Genomic DNA, 17,408 nt, shown 5'->3' with positions numbered 1-17,408 from the left:
GATTTTAACATTAGTCTTTAAGTGGTTAAACTGCCCTCATTTACAGACTGAAGTTCTTCCCTTTGAAGAGGAATGTTGATAAACATTTGTTGACTTTTTTTTTTGACAGCTTGGCTCTGCACTGTTTACATAGAATCACTGAAATGGTGATTTTTTTTAATGATTAATTGTGCAGCTCTAGTGCAGGGAGTCGCCTGCTCCATAACAACCAATGACATAACAGCCAATGACACTGCGGCCTATGGGCTTAACATACACAGGGCTATAAATGCACTGAGGGCAGTGTCCAGTACGGAGACTCCAGCCTAAGTGCTACAGTCATTTGCAATTATATTGACCAGGTAACACACTGACACCTTTGCTGCCATAGTGCTATGTGCTGGGTGTTCAGTGTGCCCCTGTGCCTTTAAGGAGGGGTGGGCTCCCTCCAGGATTACCTGCCCTCCACCTGTCCATTAAAATGCATGTGCTTCCATTTTTGGAGACTCAAAAAATTAGAGTTAGTTCCACAGAAAATTGGGTGCCTTGCCGGGGCTCTGTGGCTTATGCATGTATTTGCAAATGTGTGCAAATAAACCTCTGTTTTTAACGCATATGGTTGGACAGACCAATTTGGTTGTTCGCAGGCTGGTCGGTAAGTTGAGTTTGGAAATTTTCTTGGTTTTGTTTTACATGCGTTGCCCTTCCAATGCTCCTTGCTGCAGTGACCAGATATAGGTGGGGGCAGTGACCACTTGTTTGTACTAAATGCTACAGCCCATCGTGTCTCTCTGATTGCCATCTGAGGCAGCTGCGCCTCAATTGGCCTCATGGATGGCACAACCCTGTATATACTGTACTTCTAACTGCCAGACACATGCACACAAATTGGATTTTTCCCCCAGTGTGTCTCCCCAACAGCCATACAAAGAAAGAAGGTCAAATCTCATAATGCAATGGGAACATACACTGCTCTACCTTCTTTGACCCATGATGTAATGAGGGTTTGGGGTCTGCATTATATATAAAGTGAATGTTTTGTTTGGCTAATTAAATGCTCCTCTTTTCTGCATTCACAGAAGGTCAGCAAGAACAATTTTAAGCTCCGGGAAAGGAATTGCCATAAACTCAAGTCATATTAACTACAACAGTTACATTGTTATTAGTACCCACTTATAAATCTTCTGTAAAGGCCTGTTTATAGCTGGCATATCAATCCCAGCAAATAGATGCCCATCCATATTATTTACTCCGGCCATATAGTCCACATTAGCAGCATTGCCGAACAGATTCCTGGGCTCATCTGGGAGGAAATCGCCATCAACGACTGGAGAGAAAGCCAGATAATGTACCAGGGGATCTGCAGAAAATGAAGAGAGCAGGGCTGAATTGTGGACAGGTGTCTTTTATACTGATAACAAGTTCAAACAGGTGCCATTAATACAGGTAATGAGTGGAGGACAGAGGAGCCTCTTAAAGAAGAAGATACAAGTCTGTGAGAGCCAGAAATCTTGCTTGTTTGTAGGTGACCAAATACTTATTTTCCACCATAATTTGCAAATAAATTCTTTCAAAAATCAGACAATGTGATTGTGTGGATTTGTTTCCACATTTTGTCTCTCATAGTTGAGGTATACCGATGATGACAATTACAGGCCTCTCTCATCTTTTTAAGTGGGAGAACTTGCACAATTGGTGGCTGACTAAATACTTTTTTGCCCCACTGTACATACGCTGTGCTTACATTTTTTTTTTTTTTAATAAACACAAGCAGTGCAAGTACCTGAATTTGACCTGCTATTATCCACTTGCCCTGTACATCAGAACTCAGAAGAGGTTGGGAAAAGCAGCACAATGAGCCAGTGCTTCTCTTTTCACTGTTCAGTCATAGGGTGGTGAGAAGACCTGTTAAGTCGGTGGTTCTCAACCTGGGGGTCGAATGATGATTTGCCAGGGGTCACTGAATCCTGGGCTATCCCTAAAGCCCGCACCGCTCTCCCAGCCTTTTTGCATCCGCCCAGCAGGGCTGTCCCTGGAGCCCGCGGCCGCCCACTCAGCCTCTTCGCAGCCGCCCATTCAGTTCACGGCATGGCTGGGGAGCAGAGACTAGAGGTCAGCTGACTGGTGAGGAATGTGAAGTGAGAGGGGATGGAGGAGACCCTATCTCCTGGTTTCAGCATAGGTGTCACTGCTATGAGACATTACAGAGCCGGAGACACAGTGAGTAACACTACTGTGATTATAGTTGGCATTAAAAGTCCCCACTACAGTTCTCAGATCAGCAGATGACCTTGATCAAGAGCACCTAAGTTGACAGATCAGAACTCCCCCCAGCATTACCACTCATCCCAACTCCCCGCCACCAAGGAGTAAGAGAAGGAATAAAAATAAGAGAATACATGGAAGGGAGAGGAAAGGAGGGGGGGGGGGGGGGGACAAAGAAAAAGGGAGAGAAAGCATAAGAGAAAGAACAAGAAAGACGGCTAGAGAGAGGGATGGGGAAGCAAACAAGAAATTATGATAGCAAGAGATAAAAGGGAAAGAAAGGAGAACAAAGAGAAACAGTGGTACATCCTAAAATGTACCATAAGGGTTTTAATACTGTACGGGTGGAAGGGACTCAGGGAGTGCTAAATGTCCATGGGTTAGGGGCGCAAATTACTTACCTTGCCTTGGGTGCTGACAACCCACGCTACGAAAATAATTTTACTGTTAGGGGTCCCCACAACTTGGGAAATTTTATCAAGGGGTCACGGCACTAGGAGGTTGAGAACCACTGTGTTAAGTGAAACTGCAGCAGAGAAAGATCTGCTGTCAGGCAGGACTGTGCTGTGTGGGAGATCTGTGTAATTCTCAGATCAGGATGCATAGAAATATAAATACTTTGGCAGGTAAAACAGCTCTCATATATGTATTTAAAGGCGAAGTTCACCTTTTTAAAAAAAAAAAAAAAAAAAAAAAAAAAAAAAAAAAGAAGAAGAAGAAGAAGAAGAATCGCACCGACCATCAGTGGATCACAGGTGCAATATCAGGCTGTTGCATTCTCTTCCTACAGCTCTGTGCCCATCCCTTTGTATGGGCTGTCAGTTTCAGAGCTGCAGGAAAAGTGAACGGACTGCAAGGGCGTTCATCAGCGCCCTAGCAGTCCATTGAAAACTACAAGCTGTGTGCCATGGTGTAAGAACTTGTAGTCTCTTCATTCACAGAACTGTGAATAAATGCAGCGACTGTGCGTAGTCTCGCACAGCTGTGCTGATTTTAAAATGTGACAGCAGATGCGGAGGGGGGGTTAACTGGGGGAGAGGATCCCCCACCTCTGTTACGGGGAGGGGGAGCTGCTGTATAGTAACATGTTACACGGTAAATAAGGAGCACTTATCCCTTAATCTGTGTATTTAGGTGTTTGCCTGGAGTTCAACTTCAATTCTTTTACCATATTATTACCATTTTACCTTCATTTCTTTGAGTGCTGAGTACTCACACTTTAGGTTGACGAAGTCCAGATGATAGGCCAGAGTGATGGCTCTGGGGTCTGTCTTACGCAAGCAGTCAGCAAGGGCCTTCGTTTCGTTAACAGGACAACCAACACCTTCTGCAACCTGCAAATATGTGCATCGGTATGACTTTTCAGTAGTTGCTAATAGCAAAATCTGTTTAGGTCTTTAAATGTTGTGGGCCTCTAATATGCAAATGAAACATATCAGAATATTCTCTATATGCTCACTTATAAACGACACATAAAGAACAAGATGTATAGCACTTACTACATATGAGCAGAGATTTTTTTTTTAAATTCCAGCTATTATAACATGTTAAAGAGGAGAAATGGTCAAGCGTAGATACTTTTTTTTTTTTTAATGCAACAGGAAGTAAGGTAGGTTATCGATGGTACTGTAAAACACAGCATTACCCAATCATAACCTGATTGGAATACCCCCTCACTGATCCCCATGATATCCATGGTGTGTCTTTAAAGTTTGACATGCCTTGTGGTCAGTGGTGGCTGGTGGTATATTTCTTGGGGGGGGGTTGGGACAGTGGGCCCACAGCCTATAGCCCAAACCCCCCCCCCCAGTTGGATCAACTGCAACCACCCCTCCGGTGGGTTCTCAGCCTGGCACTTACCCCATCAATGGTGCGGGCCATGGGCAGCAGCTTCTCCTCCTCAGAATTACGGCATCTCCTCTCGCCTCCTAGGATAATTGGAACGATTCTCCTTTCGGCCAATCGGGAAACGGGTCTCAGGGCTGCTTCCTGATTGGCTGGGAGGAGAATCAGTGGGACAATAGCGAAAATATTAATTCGCTATTGTAACACAACTGAGTGGGCTCAGGGTGCAGTGCACTGCACTATGAGCCCACCCTTTTTGAAGCCAATTAGAGCCTCTGGCTCTAATCATGTGCTTCAAAAAACAAACAAAAAAAAACCCTGATTGGAATCCATGTGCCCAGTGCCCCGCATGTAGATTAGGGGGCTGGACGCATGCATAGGGGAGGCGGCGCCCGTGCACCCCATATGGATGGGCTGCCACTGCTTATGATAAAAATAAAAGCTAAATTCCTTTAGCAATTTTAGAAACATAGCACCTTACTATTGTGTAAACCACACAAGCAGAATGCAGTAGTGATTAAAACCCAATTCCAAGAAAACCTAAAAATGATCCCTTGCAGTCTAAGGTCCTGATTATTATCAAGATTAGTTCAGGAACCATAGCCCTGCATTGGAAGTAATGATGCTTAGAGACGGTTCACTGCCGGAGCATGGGGGAGGACCATCTGTCAGAGGTAAGGAGGGTCAGGTAAGTTAGTTAGAGTGCTTTTACTGACACATTTTTCAGGGGCATTGGCAGAAAAACTACAAAAACATTGACTCTGTGGAGCCAATCCATGTCCCCCCCACCCACTTCCTTTCAATAAGATGCTAACTACATTTAAAAAAAAAAAAGATGTCATTACATACCTTTGGAGCCAATAAAGTCATCACTGGTTCAGTAAGGATGCGGAACTGCGCCCCCACTGTTAATGCATGTCACAGAATAAGTTTACTGCCCTGTGTCTATTCTCTGCCCCTATGCTGTGCCCAGGGAAGCTGCCCACCCCTTGTCCCAGCCCTACACTGGGTTTCTGTGCTTCTCTATGCAAGGCAGGTAGATCACGGCTGATGGGAGGTGACAGTGGCGTGCTGTACATAGCTTTTTGAAAATATCACAGTACCCTGCCTCAATACTCCTCACAAGAGTAGAAATGGGCTCAGGCATGTTCAGGATCCTAGTCCTAACCCACTTGCGCGATCCCGCCAGGAAGCCGACAATGCACACCGCTAATCACAGGCAGTGAGACATTTTCCGATCTGTGCATCTGTGGACCCGGAAACGTCTCACTGCCTGTGATTAGCGGTGTACAGTGTCAGCTTCCTGGCGGGATCAGGCAAGTGGGTTAGGACTACCCACATCTGATGCTGGGCCTTCATGATTGAGAGAGCTAAAACCAAATAAATGAAAAGGGAGGGCTAGGGACAGTATGGCTGGAAAGGAAAGGGCTGGATTATGCTGGACGTCCTCCAAGCAAGAAATTAGGCGGGCTCTATCTGACTTGCTGCAGCTTCTAATGCACACTGTGAGAAGCTGACTGTGTGCAGTGAAAGCAATTATAGTACAGGAGAGGAGCACGGACAACTGTGCAAGAATGAAAGAGAAGGCTAAAGATGAACTTTAAATAGAGGACAAAGTGGGGAAGTGTGCCTTTGCCTGTACAAAGGGCTTTTAGAAAGTCACCATTTTCTAACCTTTTTTTGGAAGACTCAGCACCTCATTGGGTGGCAGGCACTTTGAAATTAGTCCAGCTTTAATATAAAGCACAACTTTAGTTAAAACCCTTATTTTAGACAGCGTGGTAAAGGACCCGTTTTTATTGCGGTTTCTGAAGTCTTTTGGAAGAGTTTCCCTCACTTCTTGTGGTGTTACCAAGATACCCTCACTTCCTACATGGTTACCAGCACAGGAAGTGAGGCGAAATCTCTGCTGCAGTGGCACTCCCCTTCCCCACTCTAGCTGAAACAAAAAAAATTGCTTGAGCTCAGGTTATATATAAAATATACAACAAACTTTTTAATAATCAAATAGATACCTTTTTTGCCCACACCAGGGGATCTGGCTGAATAGCCCATGGACACGTTCCCACTCCACTCTGGGTAATAGCACGTTTGATCATTCCCACGTTGTATGGAGTCAGAGTCTGTGACACACAGGGGAAAATGGGTAAAAACAAATGTATTTAAAAAGACAAAAGGCAGGGTGCAAAGTGCAATAACACAAGCTACCCAATCAGAAATAATTTCTTTCAGACTGTCTCTCTTTACTTAAATCTTTATACAGCCCTGTACACTGAGGGGAGGAGTCCATCCTCTGACTCATTTAGCTGTGGGTACACTTAAGCTTGAGCTACTGAGATCTGTAAACAGAACTTTTAAAGGTTAGCCTAATGACTAGCTGGAATTGTAAATATTATTATGATGACAAAATGTATTTTTTCCCTCAGCATAATTACCAATCATATACAAAATCATATTTTGGCATTTGGTGTGCAACAGAGAAGGGGTGCCTCCCATATGACGAAACGTGTAGGAAAGAGCAAATGTTCGTGACGTCATCACACATCCCGAAACCTGGCAGCGGTCTGTCTAAACTCAGAGACCGGCTGTGTGATAGTATATGCACTATTGATTTTACAGCCATATTTTGTTGATTTTAATAAAATTGGAAGTTTGTGGTTTTACACTATGTGGCTTCCCCCGTTTTTCTTTTATGTACATGGTGAAGTTTTGGCATTCGGAATAAGGATGAATATATTGGGCTAAGTGGAATCCCATATATGCAAGTGTATTTTGACTTTTTTAAAATAGAGTCAAAACATTCTGGTAAGCGTATTTATAGAGCACACAGAGGTGTGGCTTCCATATGGTGGATTAATCGGCACGGTTTATGAGGAAGATTGGTGTAAACCACTACACATTTGGCACTGTGGACTTTTATCTTTTACTCATTTCGGACTTTAATTTTTTCACATTTTGGTAATTATTATATATATTGGATATTACAGGATATGTTCACCTTTACCAAAAAAAAATTCTAAATGCACATTTTTTGGCAGGTAAAAAAATGTGCATTTAGTTATTTTTTGTTAGGAGCCTGTAAAGCATTGCACCCACAATCAGCAGATCGTGGGTGTAATGCCACAGTCTGTGTAGCGGTCTGCCCATACCTTCAATAAAGGTAGGCAGTTACACTCTGACAGGAAGCTCAGTGAACTACCTAGAGTGCTAACCAGCGCCCTAGTACTTCATTGAGAACTACAAGCCGACAGCTGCCAAGGCTTTCGGTACTTGTAGTTTTCACATTCACAGAACACTGTGAAAGAATGACCTGGCTGGGCGGGTGGAGCCTTGCACGGCTGTGTTTTTTTTAGATTGCGACAGTGGGCGGGGGAAGAAGAACCCCTGCTCATTGTCAAAACGGGGGATCGGGGGGCCGATGCATCTGTAATATGTTAAATCCTGAATACATTACAAAAGGTGAACTTATCCTTTAAGCACTGCAGTGTGTATATCTTTATCTATCTATCTATCTATAGATAGATAGATAGATAGATAGATAGATAGAGAGAGAGAGAGAGAGAGAGAGAGAGAGAGAGAGAGATCTATATAGATCGATCTATCTAAGTTAATGGCCTTCCTCAATGGACTTTTGGATTTTATAGGTTGTCAGGTGGGTTTTGCATTCCCATACAAGTCTATAGGAAATGCAAAACCCAACTGAAGCAGGTCAAATGCACCACTCATTGAATCCTGAATCATCTCAGAAGTGCCTCAAAGTAATGTCACACTAATGCCATTGACACAAGCCCATAATTAATCGACACACGCCCTCAGTCACCTGCAGAGAGACACCGGCACCTCCAGCTGACTCTCCAAAAAGGGTGATGTTGTTGGGGTCACCTCCAAAAGCCACAATGTTCCTCTTCACCCAAGCAATGGCGAAATGCTGATCCCACAGACCGTAGTTTCCTAGTGAGGAATAATACAGGGTTTAGGAAGGGCATATTACAGAACGGAGCCTGGTGTGTAGGCTACCCCATTAAATGAACTGCTCTCCATTGCATGCACCACCATTCAGAGAATCGAATAGCTTTTCACCATGAAAGCACATCTGCAGCTTGGACTAAGGTGCTAGGTAAATGTATTCAGTATGGTGTTATATCACCATATATGTTCCATTTTAGACTTCAGTAGATACATGAACAAAGCAATGTTAGTTTTTTAGTACTGAATCATTTGGCTTTGTGTTTGATGTGCCCACAGGGCAGAGCTGGGAATTTTGGTGGTTATGTTGCCACTGAAGTCCTCAAGACGTAAAAGAAGACAGTATATTGTTCAACTTGTCAGAAACCACAATTATGACTGGAGATTTTCTCTAATGACTTGTTAATTTGGTAAAATTTTCCACTGGAGAGACAAACCCTTCCATGGCAAATAAGGCTTTGTGTCTAAAGTATAATTAAACAATAATTTAAATAGCCATACCAAATATTCCACCCTCTCCTGGATGCAGTCTACCCTCTGCCTACATCCACCTTATGAGAAAACCAATCTCAATCAAGGGTTATTATTGACACAAAAAGTCAAGGCTCCTCCACTAATGCATTTCACTCTGCAATATAGCTTAGTTGTAGAGTGGCAGGAGGCCACTGGCTGTCCTGAATTAGTGTGTGGTTCCTGTATTTTAACCTGGATATTTTCAATAAAGTGGCTTTGATTTTATTTGCTTCGGAGTGCCACCATCTACATGAATCCTATACATTGGCAGAAGACCAAGCAGGTCATCCATTTTCTCAGATGGTACAAAAATATTAATAGGTGTAAAAACAGTATAGAAGGACTAAAAACCACTTTATTGCTATCTGTGTGAAATTTTCTTATCCCTTTCTGCCCAGGTGACACAACAGTAACCTAACTTTTCCAAAAGGACACCGCTACAAAAATTCCATAAAGGTTCTAACCCTTCAAAATATTTTATTATCTGTGTCTTTCTTAGAGGGGGCTCTGCTAATTTTCTACTTTGATTACATGACAGGACATCATTAAAACTAAAAAAAAAAACTTTTGCTTTGATTTCCTCTTTAACTAATGAAAATGGTTACCTGGGGCGTTGGCGTCTCCTGTGCTCAGAAATCCTAGTGGTCCCACTCGATAGTTCAAGGTCACCACAATAACATTGCCTCGGACTGCCAGTTCTTCTCCATCATACAGATAATTGTCGAGAAAATTAGCTCCTTGTCCTCCTCCAAGAAGAAAACCTCCTCCATAAATCCAGACCATAACAGGGAGATTTGTAGACACTGAACAGGAAACAAAGAGCATTAAAAAGAGATGGGATGGCTGTTAGGTTGCACTTTTAAGGCTTTCGCCAAAATATCTAAGCTGTTTGTGTGTTTTTCAAGGTTTCTGCCTCTCTGCATTAAAACAAAATGAAGCACAAATGAACAAGGTGAAGAACAAGGCCACCATGCAGTATGTTTGCAGTTCAGTGGGGTTGATTTACTGAAGGCAAAGAGACTATGCACTTTGCAAGTGCAGTTGCACTCATTTTCCCCAGAGCTTAGTGAATGTGGTGAAGCTCTACTGGATTACCATCATCGAATCGTGCACAAACAAAAATTCTGTTTTTTTTTCCTTGCACGTGATTGGATATACTTTGCAAAGTGAAGCTTTACAACATTTCAGGGGAAAATTAGTGCAACTGCACTTGCAAAGTGCACATTGTATTTGCTTTACTAAATAAACCCCAGTGTGTTTCCAGCTTTGATTTATACTTCCAGATTCTTTAAACCAAATCTCCAAAGCAGCTTCCCTCCTACTGCAGCTAACTGACTAGTCTTAGGGCAATGGTACACTTGAGATCCTGCCCCTGGTGACAACTCAACAGCAACAGGATTACTACAAAGGGCAGAGAGAAATCTTCAACTGTTTGATGGTGTTGTTTTCTTTCTAGCTGGATGGGCAAAGCATCACATCTTTGTTGGCTTGTGATGGAGATGTCGTTCTCTTTCAACCACTGGCTAAATAGGTGAGGTTTTGTTCCTCTGCTGATGAATATGTTGCAGAATCTCTCTCACCAGTATAGGGATGACGACTCACTCATCCAGCCAACAAGAGAAAGGGTACAACACCTTGATTCTACTATTAGGCAATTCTACTAAACACTCGTTGTTAGGCCTCATGTACACTGCACGCTTCTAAACACAAACGCGGCATGTAAACACTGCAAAACAGACATTTTAAACATGGGTTACTATCTGTCAAGTTAAATCGTTCAGGAGAGGTTGTAAAAAACGTCCATTAAGTCTTAAAGATCCCTGGAATACTGTCAAAACAGGTTGCTGTTTAACCACTTGAGTTTGGGAAGATTTTTTCCCCTTCACGACCAGGCCCTTTTTTTGGTATTTGGCACTGTGCTACTCTAACTGGTAATTGCGCGGTCATGCAATGCTGTACCTAAACAAAATTTGTATAATTTTTTTTTCACACAAATAGAGCTTTCTTTTACTGGTATTTGATTACCAATGGGTTTTTAATTTTTTGCAATATAAATGAAAAGACTGAACATTTTGAAAAAAAGACCCCCCAAAAAACAACATGTTTTACTTTCTGCTATAAAACATATCCAATAAAAAAAAATAAAAAAATAAAAAATTTCCTTAATAAATTTTGGCCAAAATGTATTCTGCTACATTTTTTTGTCGGGACTTGTTGACAGGCTGCAGCTGTGTACAACCCCAGCATTATCTATATGCCAGCATTATCTACATTGTCCACATGCCCAGTTTCATTTAATTTTATATAAATACTAAAAAAATTCTGGACATTTGAGGAATAAGTTGTGTCCCCATGTTTTAGACGTTTTATGTACGGGGGTTGATTTAGGCATCATTTGGTAAAATATTCACAGACGTGATGTGAAGTGACTAGTTGAGAAGATCCAGCACACGGAGACATTGTTTACATTGGAGCTGAATATACAGTATTAACCACGAATAACAAGTAAGTACAAAAAGATCGTTTTAATCTCAAAAAATTGCACAAAAAGTACTACAAACTTTAAAAACGACTTACCAATGCTGCTGCTGCTATATGCCATGCATGTGAATAGGTGTCATACTGCTTCATGTAATTAATACTGGTAAAGTATCAGTAACTGGGTGCCATACAGAAATTGCTGGTGTCATGCCACATGTTCCCAGATGCGTTTCCTCCCCATGAGACTTCCTCAGAGTGATCCTTGTACAACCTGTACTGGCAGTGCACTCTGTAAATTCATTGTCATTTTTGTGCATCTTATACTGACATTAAATACCTATGGGGTTTGTGACAGACCTAGCCAGGACAGAGGCTTTTGGAGAGGACTGAATGCAAGCCTCTTGCCTTATGATTATGGGCCCTGGATTTAAAGGGAACAATACTCTTTGCAAGGTTAATGAGAAATCCAGTCTGATCTGTACTAATCGGACTCAATCTTGTATTTATTGTAGATTGTCTCATTTTGTTGTGGACACTTTGCTGTGATTGGTTAGGGTGTGGCTATATTCCAATGTTCTATTGTGTCTGTCTGCTCTGGATATTATGGGATTTTTATCTCTATGGAGGGAGGGGGGATTCCTCCAGCAGCCCCCCGCTAAGACTGTTTACTGATCAGAAGTTATACACACTTGACCTGTGTGTCTGTTGTCATTGGACAGTTTAACCCACCCTGTTTTCCAAGGGTGGGGGGAAGTGTTTTGAAGTGGGATCTGTATAACATGTTTTTGAATAAAGAATCATTCCTGCTTGAACTTCAAGACAGAGCCTTGTCTCGTACTTGGGGGGAGAATTATTTGTATGGGTTTCTTGTTCGGCTGATCGGAGTGTTCGGTAGCTGCCTTTGTGTTTGGGTATGGAATGTCCTAAACAACTTCAACCCCTTTCATATTCGGGGTGTGTGTTGCACTTGTTACAATATGATTTTTTTTTACTAATCAGACTTACGATACATGGGACATAACATTACACAATAGTGGTTGGTCATAGAGATATTGTCAGTTTTTGTCTTGAGTAGATTTCTCAAACAAATGCTGTTTTATACAATGGGGGTAAATATCATTGTTGTATTGTATTGTTACAGTTTTCAACAGGCTATTGTCTCTATTGATACAGTACACAAGAAAGAGATTTAGTTGTTTGAGGTCCTTTCAGCTCTCAAACTGAAAGAATGACTGTTAGATTACTGTCAGGTGTTAGCTTGATTAGACAATGGGTACGTAGATGCAGTTTTTAACAGTCCATTGTTTCTACAGCTACAGTAAACAGGCATGTTTTCTGTTGTTTGGTAGTTATGGCAAACAGCCTGACACATAAAAGGGGGTGAGTAGACACACAGACACAGACACCATCATGCTGTAACATCAGAAGCCACCCATGATAGAAGAACAGTGCCTGACGCTCCAGAAAAATCGTTGCCAATTACATACAGTAACAGAAGGTAAGTAACCTTTAAGTATATTTGTACTATTATAGACCATAGGCTGTTTAGTTTGCTAGGTATTTTGCTTGTTATGCTATGCTAGATATCGGTCAGTCTTGTATTGTATTCTTTAGATTGTAATAGTTTTTGTATGTACAGCATCTTTGTATAGTAAAGCACATTTACACACTGTAGAAATCTCAGCTTCCTTGCTTACAGAATAACCTTGCTAGATAGACGCAAGCAAAACAGGGTGTCGTTACAGGGTTGATTTACTAAAGGCAAATAGACTTTGCAAAGTGCAGTTGCTCCAGAGCTTTTAAAAAAGCATTTTTGCTTGCAGTTGATTGGATGATGGACGTCAGTAGAGCTTCTGCTCATTTACTAAGCTCTGGAGCAACTGCACTTTCCAAAGTGCACAGTCTCTTTGCCTTTAATAAATCGACCCCTATACAGTGCCTTGAAAAAGTATTCATACCCCTTGAAATATTTCACATTTTCTCATGTTACAACCAGAAACGTAAATGTATTTTATTGGGATTTTAGGTGATAGATCAACACAAAGTGGCACATAATTGTGAAGGGGAAGGAAAACGATAAATGGTTTTTACATTTTTTTACAAATAAATATGTGAAAGGCGTGGCGTGCATTTGTATTCAGCATCCTTTACTCTGATACCCCCAACTAAAATCTAGTGGAACTGATTGCCTTCAGAAGTCGCCTAATTAGTAAATAGAGTCCACCTGTGTGTAATTTATTCTCAGTATAAATGCAGCTGTTCTGTGAATTTCTCAGAGGTTTGTTAGAGAACCTTAGTTAATAAACAGCATCATCATGAAGGCCAAGGAACACACCAGTCAGGTCAGGGATTAAGTTGCGGAGAAGTTTAAAGCAGGGTTAGGTTATAAAAAAAATATCCCAAGCTTCAAACATCTCATGGAGAGCTGTTCAATCCATCATCCGAAAATGTAAAAAGGATTTGGCACAACTGCAAACCTACCAAGACATGGCTGTTCACCTAAACTGACAGGCCGGGCAAGGAGAGCATTAATCAGAGAAGCAACCAAAAGGCCCATGGTAACTCTGGAGGAGTTGCAGAGATCCACAGCTCAGGAAGGAGAATCTGTCTACAGCAGGCATGACCAAAGCCCGGCCCGTGGGCCAATCGCGGCCCGCGTTCCAGTTTTGAACGGACCGCCTGGTTATTTGGACATATATCTTTTGTGGCCCCCAACGATCTCCCAGCGCCGGGGGCCACAAAAGATATATATGCTTGGAGGGGACAGGGAGGGGGCGGGACGAGTGCTGTACACACAGGAGTAATTCCTATTTATACGGCAGCCTCTGTAATAGGAAGTCCCGTCTCCTGCGCTGCCATTGGATGACAGTTCTATCCATCAAAGGAGGCAGGACTTTGTATTAAAGAGGCCTCCGAGAAAACAGTTTTTCCTGTATGTAATCTTTTGGCGCTCGTCCCGCCCCCCTCCCTGTCCTCTCTGAGGCTGCAGATGGATAGGCATCAGTCAGGCTGCACTGATGGCAATGGTGAGTCTGCATTCCTGGCAAGAGCGGGTGCTGCATTCCTGGCAAGGGCGGGTGCTGCATTCCTGGCAAGGGCGGGTGCTGCATTCCTGGCAAGGGCGGGTGCTGCATTCCTGGCAAGGGCGGGTGCTGCATTCCTGGCAAGGGCGGGTGCTGCATTCATGGCACTGACCCTTATTTTGCTTCACAGTTCTTTATTTAAAATGTAAGTTTTTTTCCTGAAACTTCCCTAGGGTGAGGGTGCGTGTTATATGCCTATAAATACGGTATATCCAAATAACACACACGAGCTCATTTCTTTACTCACACACAGCCACAAAGGCAAGAGAATTCTTGTTGGGCAGTGTATTAGTGCTCGAAAGAACACACTTAGAATTAATTTTAATGATTCAAAGAATGTCAGGCAAAATAATTGGCCCTCGTGCATGTTCACTTCATTAAAACTGGCCCTCTTTGAAAAAAGTTTGGGCACCCTTGGTCTACAGGACAACTATTAGTTGTGCACTCCACAAATCTGGCCTTTATGGAAGAGTGGCAAGAAGAAAGCCATTATTGAAAGAAAGCCATAAGAAGTCCTGTTTGCAGTTGGCGAGAAGCCATGTGGGGGGACACAGCAAACATGTGGAAGAAGGTGCTCTGGTCAGATAAGACCAAAATTTTAATTTTTGGCTGAAAAGCAAAACGCTATGTGTGGTGGAAAACTAACACTGCACGTCACCCTGAACACACCATCCCCACTGTGAAACATGGTGGTGGCAGCATCATGTTGTGGGGATGCTTTTTTTCAGCAGGGACAGGGAAGCTGGTCAGAGTTTATGGGAAGATGGATTGAGCCAAATACAGGGCAATCTTAGAAGAAAACCTGTTAGAGTCTGCAAAGGACTTGAGACTGGGGCGGAGGTTCACCTTCCAGCAGGACAACGACCCTAAACATACAGCCAGAGCTACAATGGAAAGGTTTGGATCAAAGCATATTCATGGGTTAGAATAGCCCAGTCAAAGTTCAGACCTAGGTCCAATTGAGAATCTGGGGCAAGACTTGAAAATTGCTGTTCACAGACGCTCTCCATCCAATCTGACAGAGCCTGAGCTACAGTATTTTGCAAAGAAAAATGAGCAAATATTTCACTTTCTAGATGTGCAAAGCTGGTAGAGACATCCCCAAAAAGACTTGCAGCTGTAATTGCAGTGAAAGGTGGTTCTACAAAGTATTGACTCAGGGGGGCTGAATATAAATGCATGCCACACTTTTCACATATTTGTAAAAAAAATTGAAAACAGAAAATATTTATAAACTAAATACAATTATATGCCACTTTGTGTTGGCCTATCACATAAAATCCCAATAAAATACATTTACATTTTTGTAACATGACAAAATGTGGAAAATTTCAAGCGGTATGAATACTTTTTCAAGGCACTGTAAGTTTCACAGTCCTTAAACTTCTTATAAAAGTCAGTCACGATAAATAAAATTACCAGTGCCATAATACAACACAGCTAAAGGGTGCAAATTTAGAAAATGATTACGTATTTATATATATTTTACAGAATATATTTTTTTAGTTTATAATATTGTTAATCCCAATCTAAACTTTTATTGCTGTTACGTTTCATCGGTTCCAGCCCAGGCGGGCCTATATAAGATTGAAAGCCCCAGTAACTAATTAGATCTGATGAAAAAGCAGGAAGCTTTGAAACGCGTCATCCGACACGCCCCGACGTTACTTCCAGTTCCAGATCCTCTCAATTGCGTTCCACGCTGGTCTGCACGCCGCCACAGCAGGAATCAGGCCGTCCGGCACCATCTCCTTACATTCCTTTGCTGACACACTGCTGCCAGCCCACTGGGATGACTCCTTGCACTCAGCTCCAGATTCACCAGTGACTATCCACTTGACAGAGACACCCATGACTGTTTCTCACAGATCTCATGTAAGTAGCCATTTGGCTGTTTATTTTAATAAATTCAGCTTATTCTTAATATACTGCACTTAGTTTGGTGCACCTTGTTTCTCTTATAATATGGTTAATCACCAAGCAAAATGAAGGGTCATGCAGGAAAAAAATAAAGTCATAATGAATCCTAACCAAATATTTCCAACATGTCATCATAATACAAAAGTATTAAAGTTGACGTGATATGCTTTACCCCTACTTACCCATTAGAAAAACAATCTATATTGTAAATTTTGATGAAAAAACAACAAGGCGCCACTCTAAGTGCAGAAATACCATAAGGTTTATTAAACAAACTGGAAAAGGCGGTACTCACAAAGATACATGGTAAAAAGACATATTGGTATATATCCAGTACGATTCCCTCTGGCAGAGACTTTTAAAACGCTTTGCCAGTGGGAACGTGCCAGGAATGGACCTGATGATCCAGACCCTGAGGCCAGAGGAAGAGTGGTCATGATTTTGAAGAAAATGTAAGGGAACACTGTGTCGTCTCCTGCTTCTACGAGACGACGGTGCTCCCCAAATCTTTTTCTTAGGGTGCGTATGGTTCTGCCCACATAATAGAGCCCACAGGGACAAGTTAAGCAGTAAATAACGAATTCTGTGGGACAATTGAAGAAACTGCTAATCTGGTAAGTCTTGCCCTTGTGGGTGAACTCCTTTTGGCCATGTGTGACATGGTTACATGTCAAAATTTTTTACGACACTGGTACATCCCAACCAGAGGAATGAGACATGGAAATACTGTCTTGGGGCCTGATTTGGATTTGAGTTTGCTGGGTGCTATCAAGTTTTTTAGGTTCCTTGTTTTACGATATGTGAATTTGGGTCTCGGTGTAATGATGGATATTAGTTGCAGATCCTGAAGTAAGATGGGCCAATGTCTATTCAGGATGCAACCGTGTCGCCTATACGTCCACCCACCTGGAAGTGATCTCATCTCTCTGGTTTCCTTGGCTCTCAGCGTGCGTTCCAGCGGCAGGAAGCGACGGCATCCACCACCGAGCCTGTCCACCGGACACCACCAATACCGGGAACAGAGACACTCCAGGACACTCCGGGAATACTGCCAATATGTCTTTTTACCATGTATCTTTGTGAGTACCACCTTTTCCAGTTTGTTTAATAAACCTTATGGTATTTCTGCACTTAGAGTGGCGCCTTGTTGTTTTTTCGTCAACAGTACCCAGAGGATCGCTTCTTTTCCTACAACAGGGCAGCCTTCTAATGTGGTCAGTACTTCATCCTAATTATGGACAATAATTTAGCCTATATGGACATTATAGATTTATTTTTCTTCTCATTAATTTTTATCATTTTTAAAAAAACTTCCTTTTATTACTGGCATTGTTTTTATCCTTTATTTTAAATACA

The 17,408-nt window shown here is 42.2% G+C and overlaps 1 protein-coding gene across 1 annotated transcript in view; it reads right to left on the bottom strand.

Moving 5' to 3' along the window:
* The window catches only part of LOC141108694 (bile salt-activated lipase-like), a 52,352-nt gene that overhangs the window by 11,484 nt on the left and 23,460 nt on the right, over positions 1-17,408 (bottom strand). The window contains exons 4-8 of the mRNA XM_073600555.1: positions 9,174-9,371; positions 7,910-8,040; positions 6,105-6,212; positions 3,461-3,578; positions 1,153-1,339 (exon numbers count right to left, since the gene is read on the bottom strand). Of these exons, the coding sequence (XP_073456656.1) occupies positions 1,153-1,339; positions 3,461-3,578; positions 6,105-6,212; positions 7,910-8,040; positions 9,174-9,371 (742 nt within the window). The remainder of the gene's footprint in view (positions 1-1,152; positions 1,340-3,460; positions 3,579-6,104; positions 6,213-7,909; positions 8,041-9,173; positions 9,372-17,408) is intronic.

This window comes from Aquarana catesbeiana, linkage group LG09, assembly GCF_042186555.1.
Source record: "Aquarana catesbeiana isolate 2022-GZ linkage group LG09, ASM4218655v1, whole genome shotgun sequence".
In the NCBI taxonomy this organism is placed as follows: Eukaryota; Metazoa; Chordata; class Amphibia; order Anura; family Ranidae; genus Aquarana; species Aquarana catesbeiana.
The sequence above is the reverse complement of the archived record's forward strand: the minus strand, read 5'-3'. Positions and strand labels throughout refer to the sequence as shown.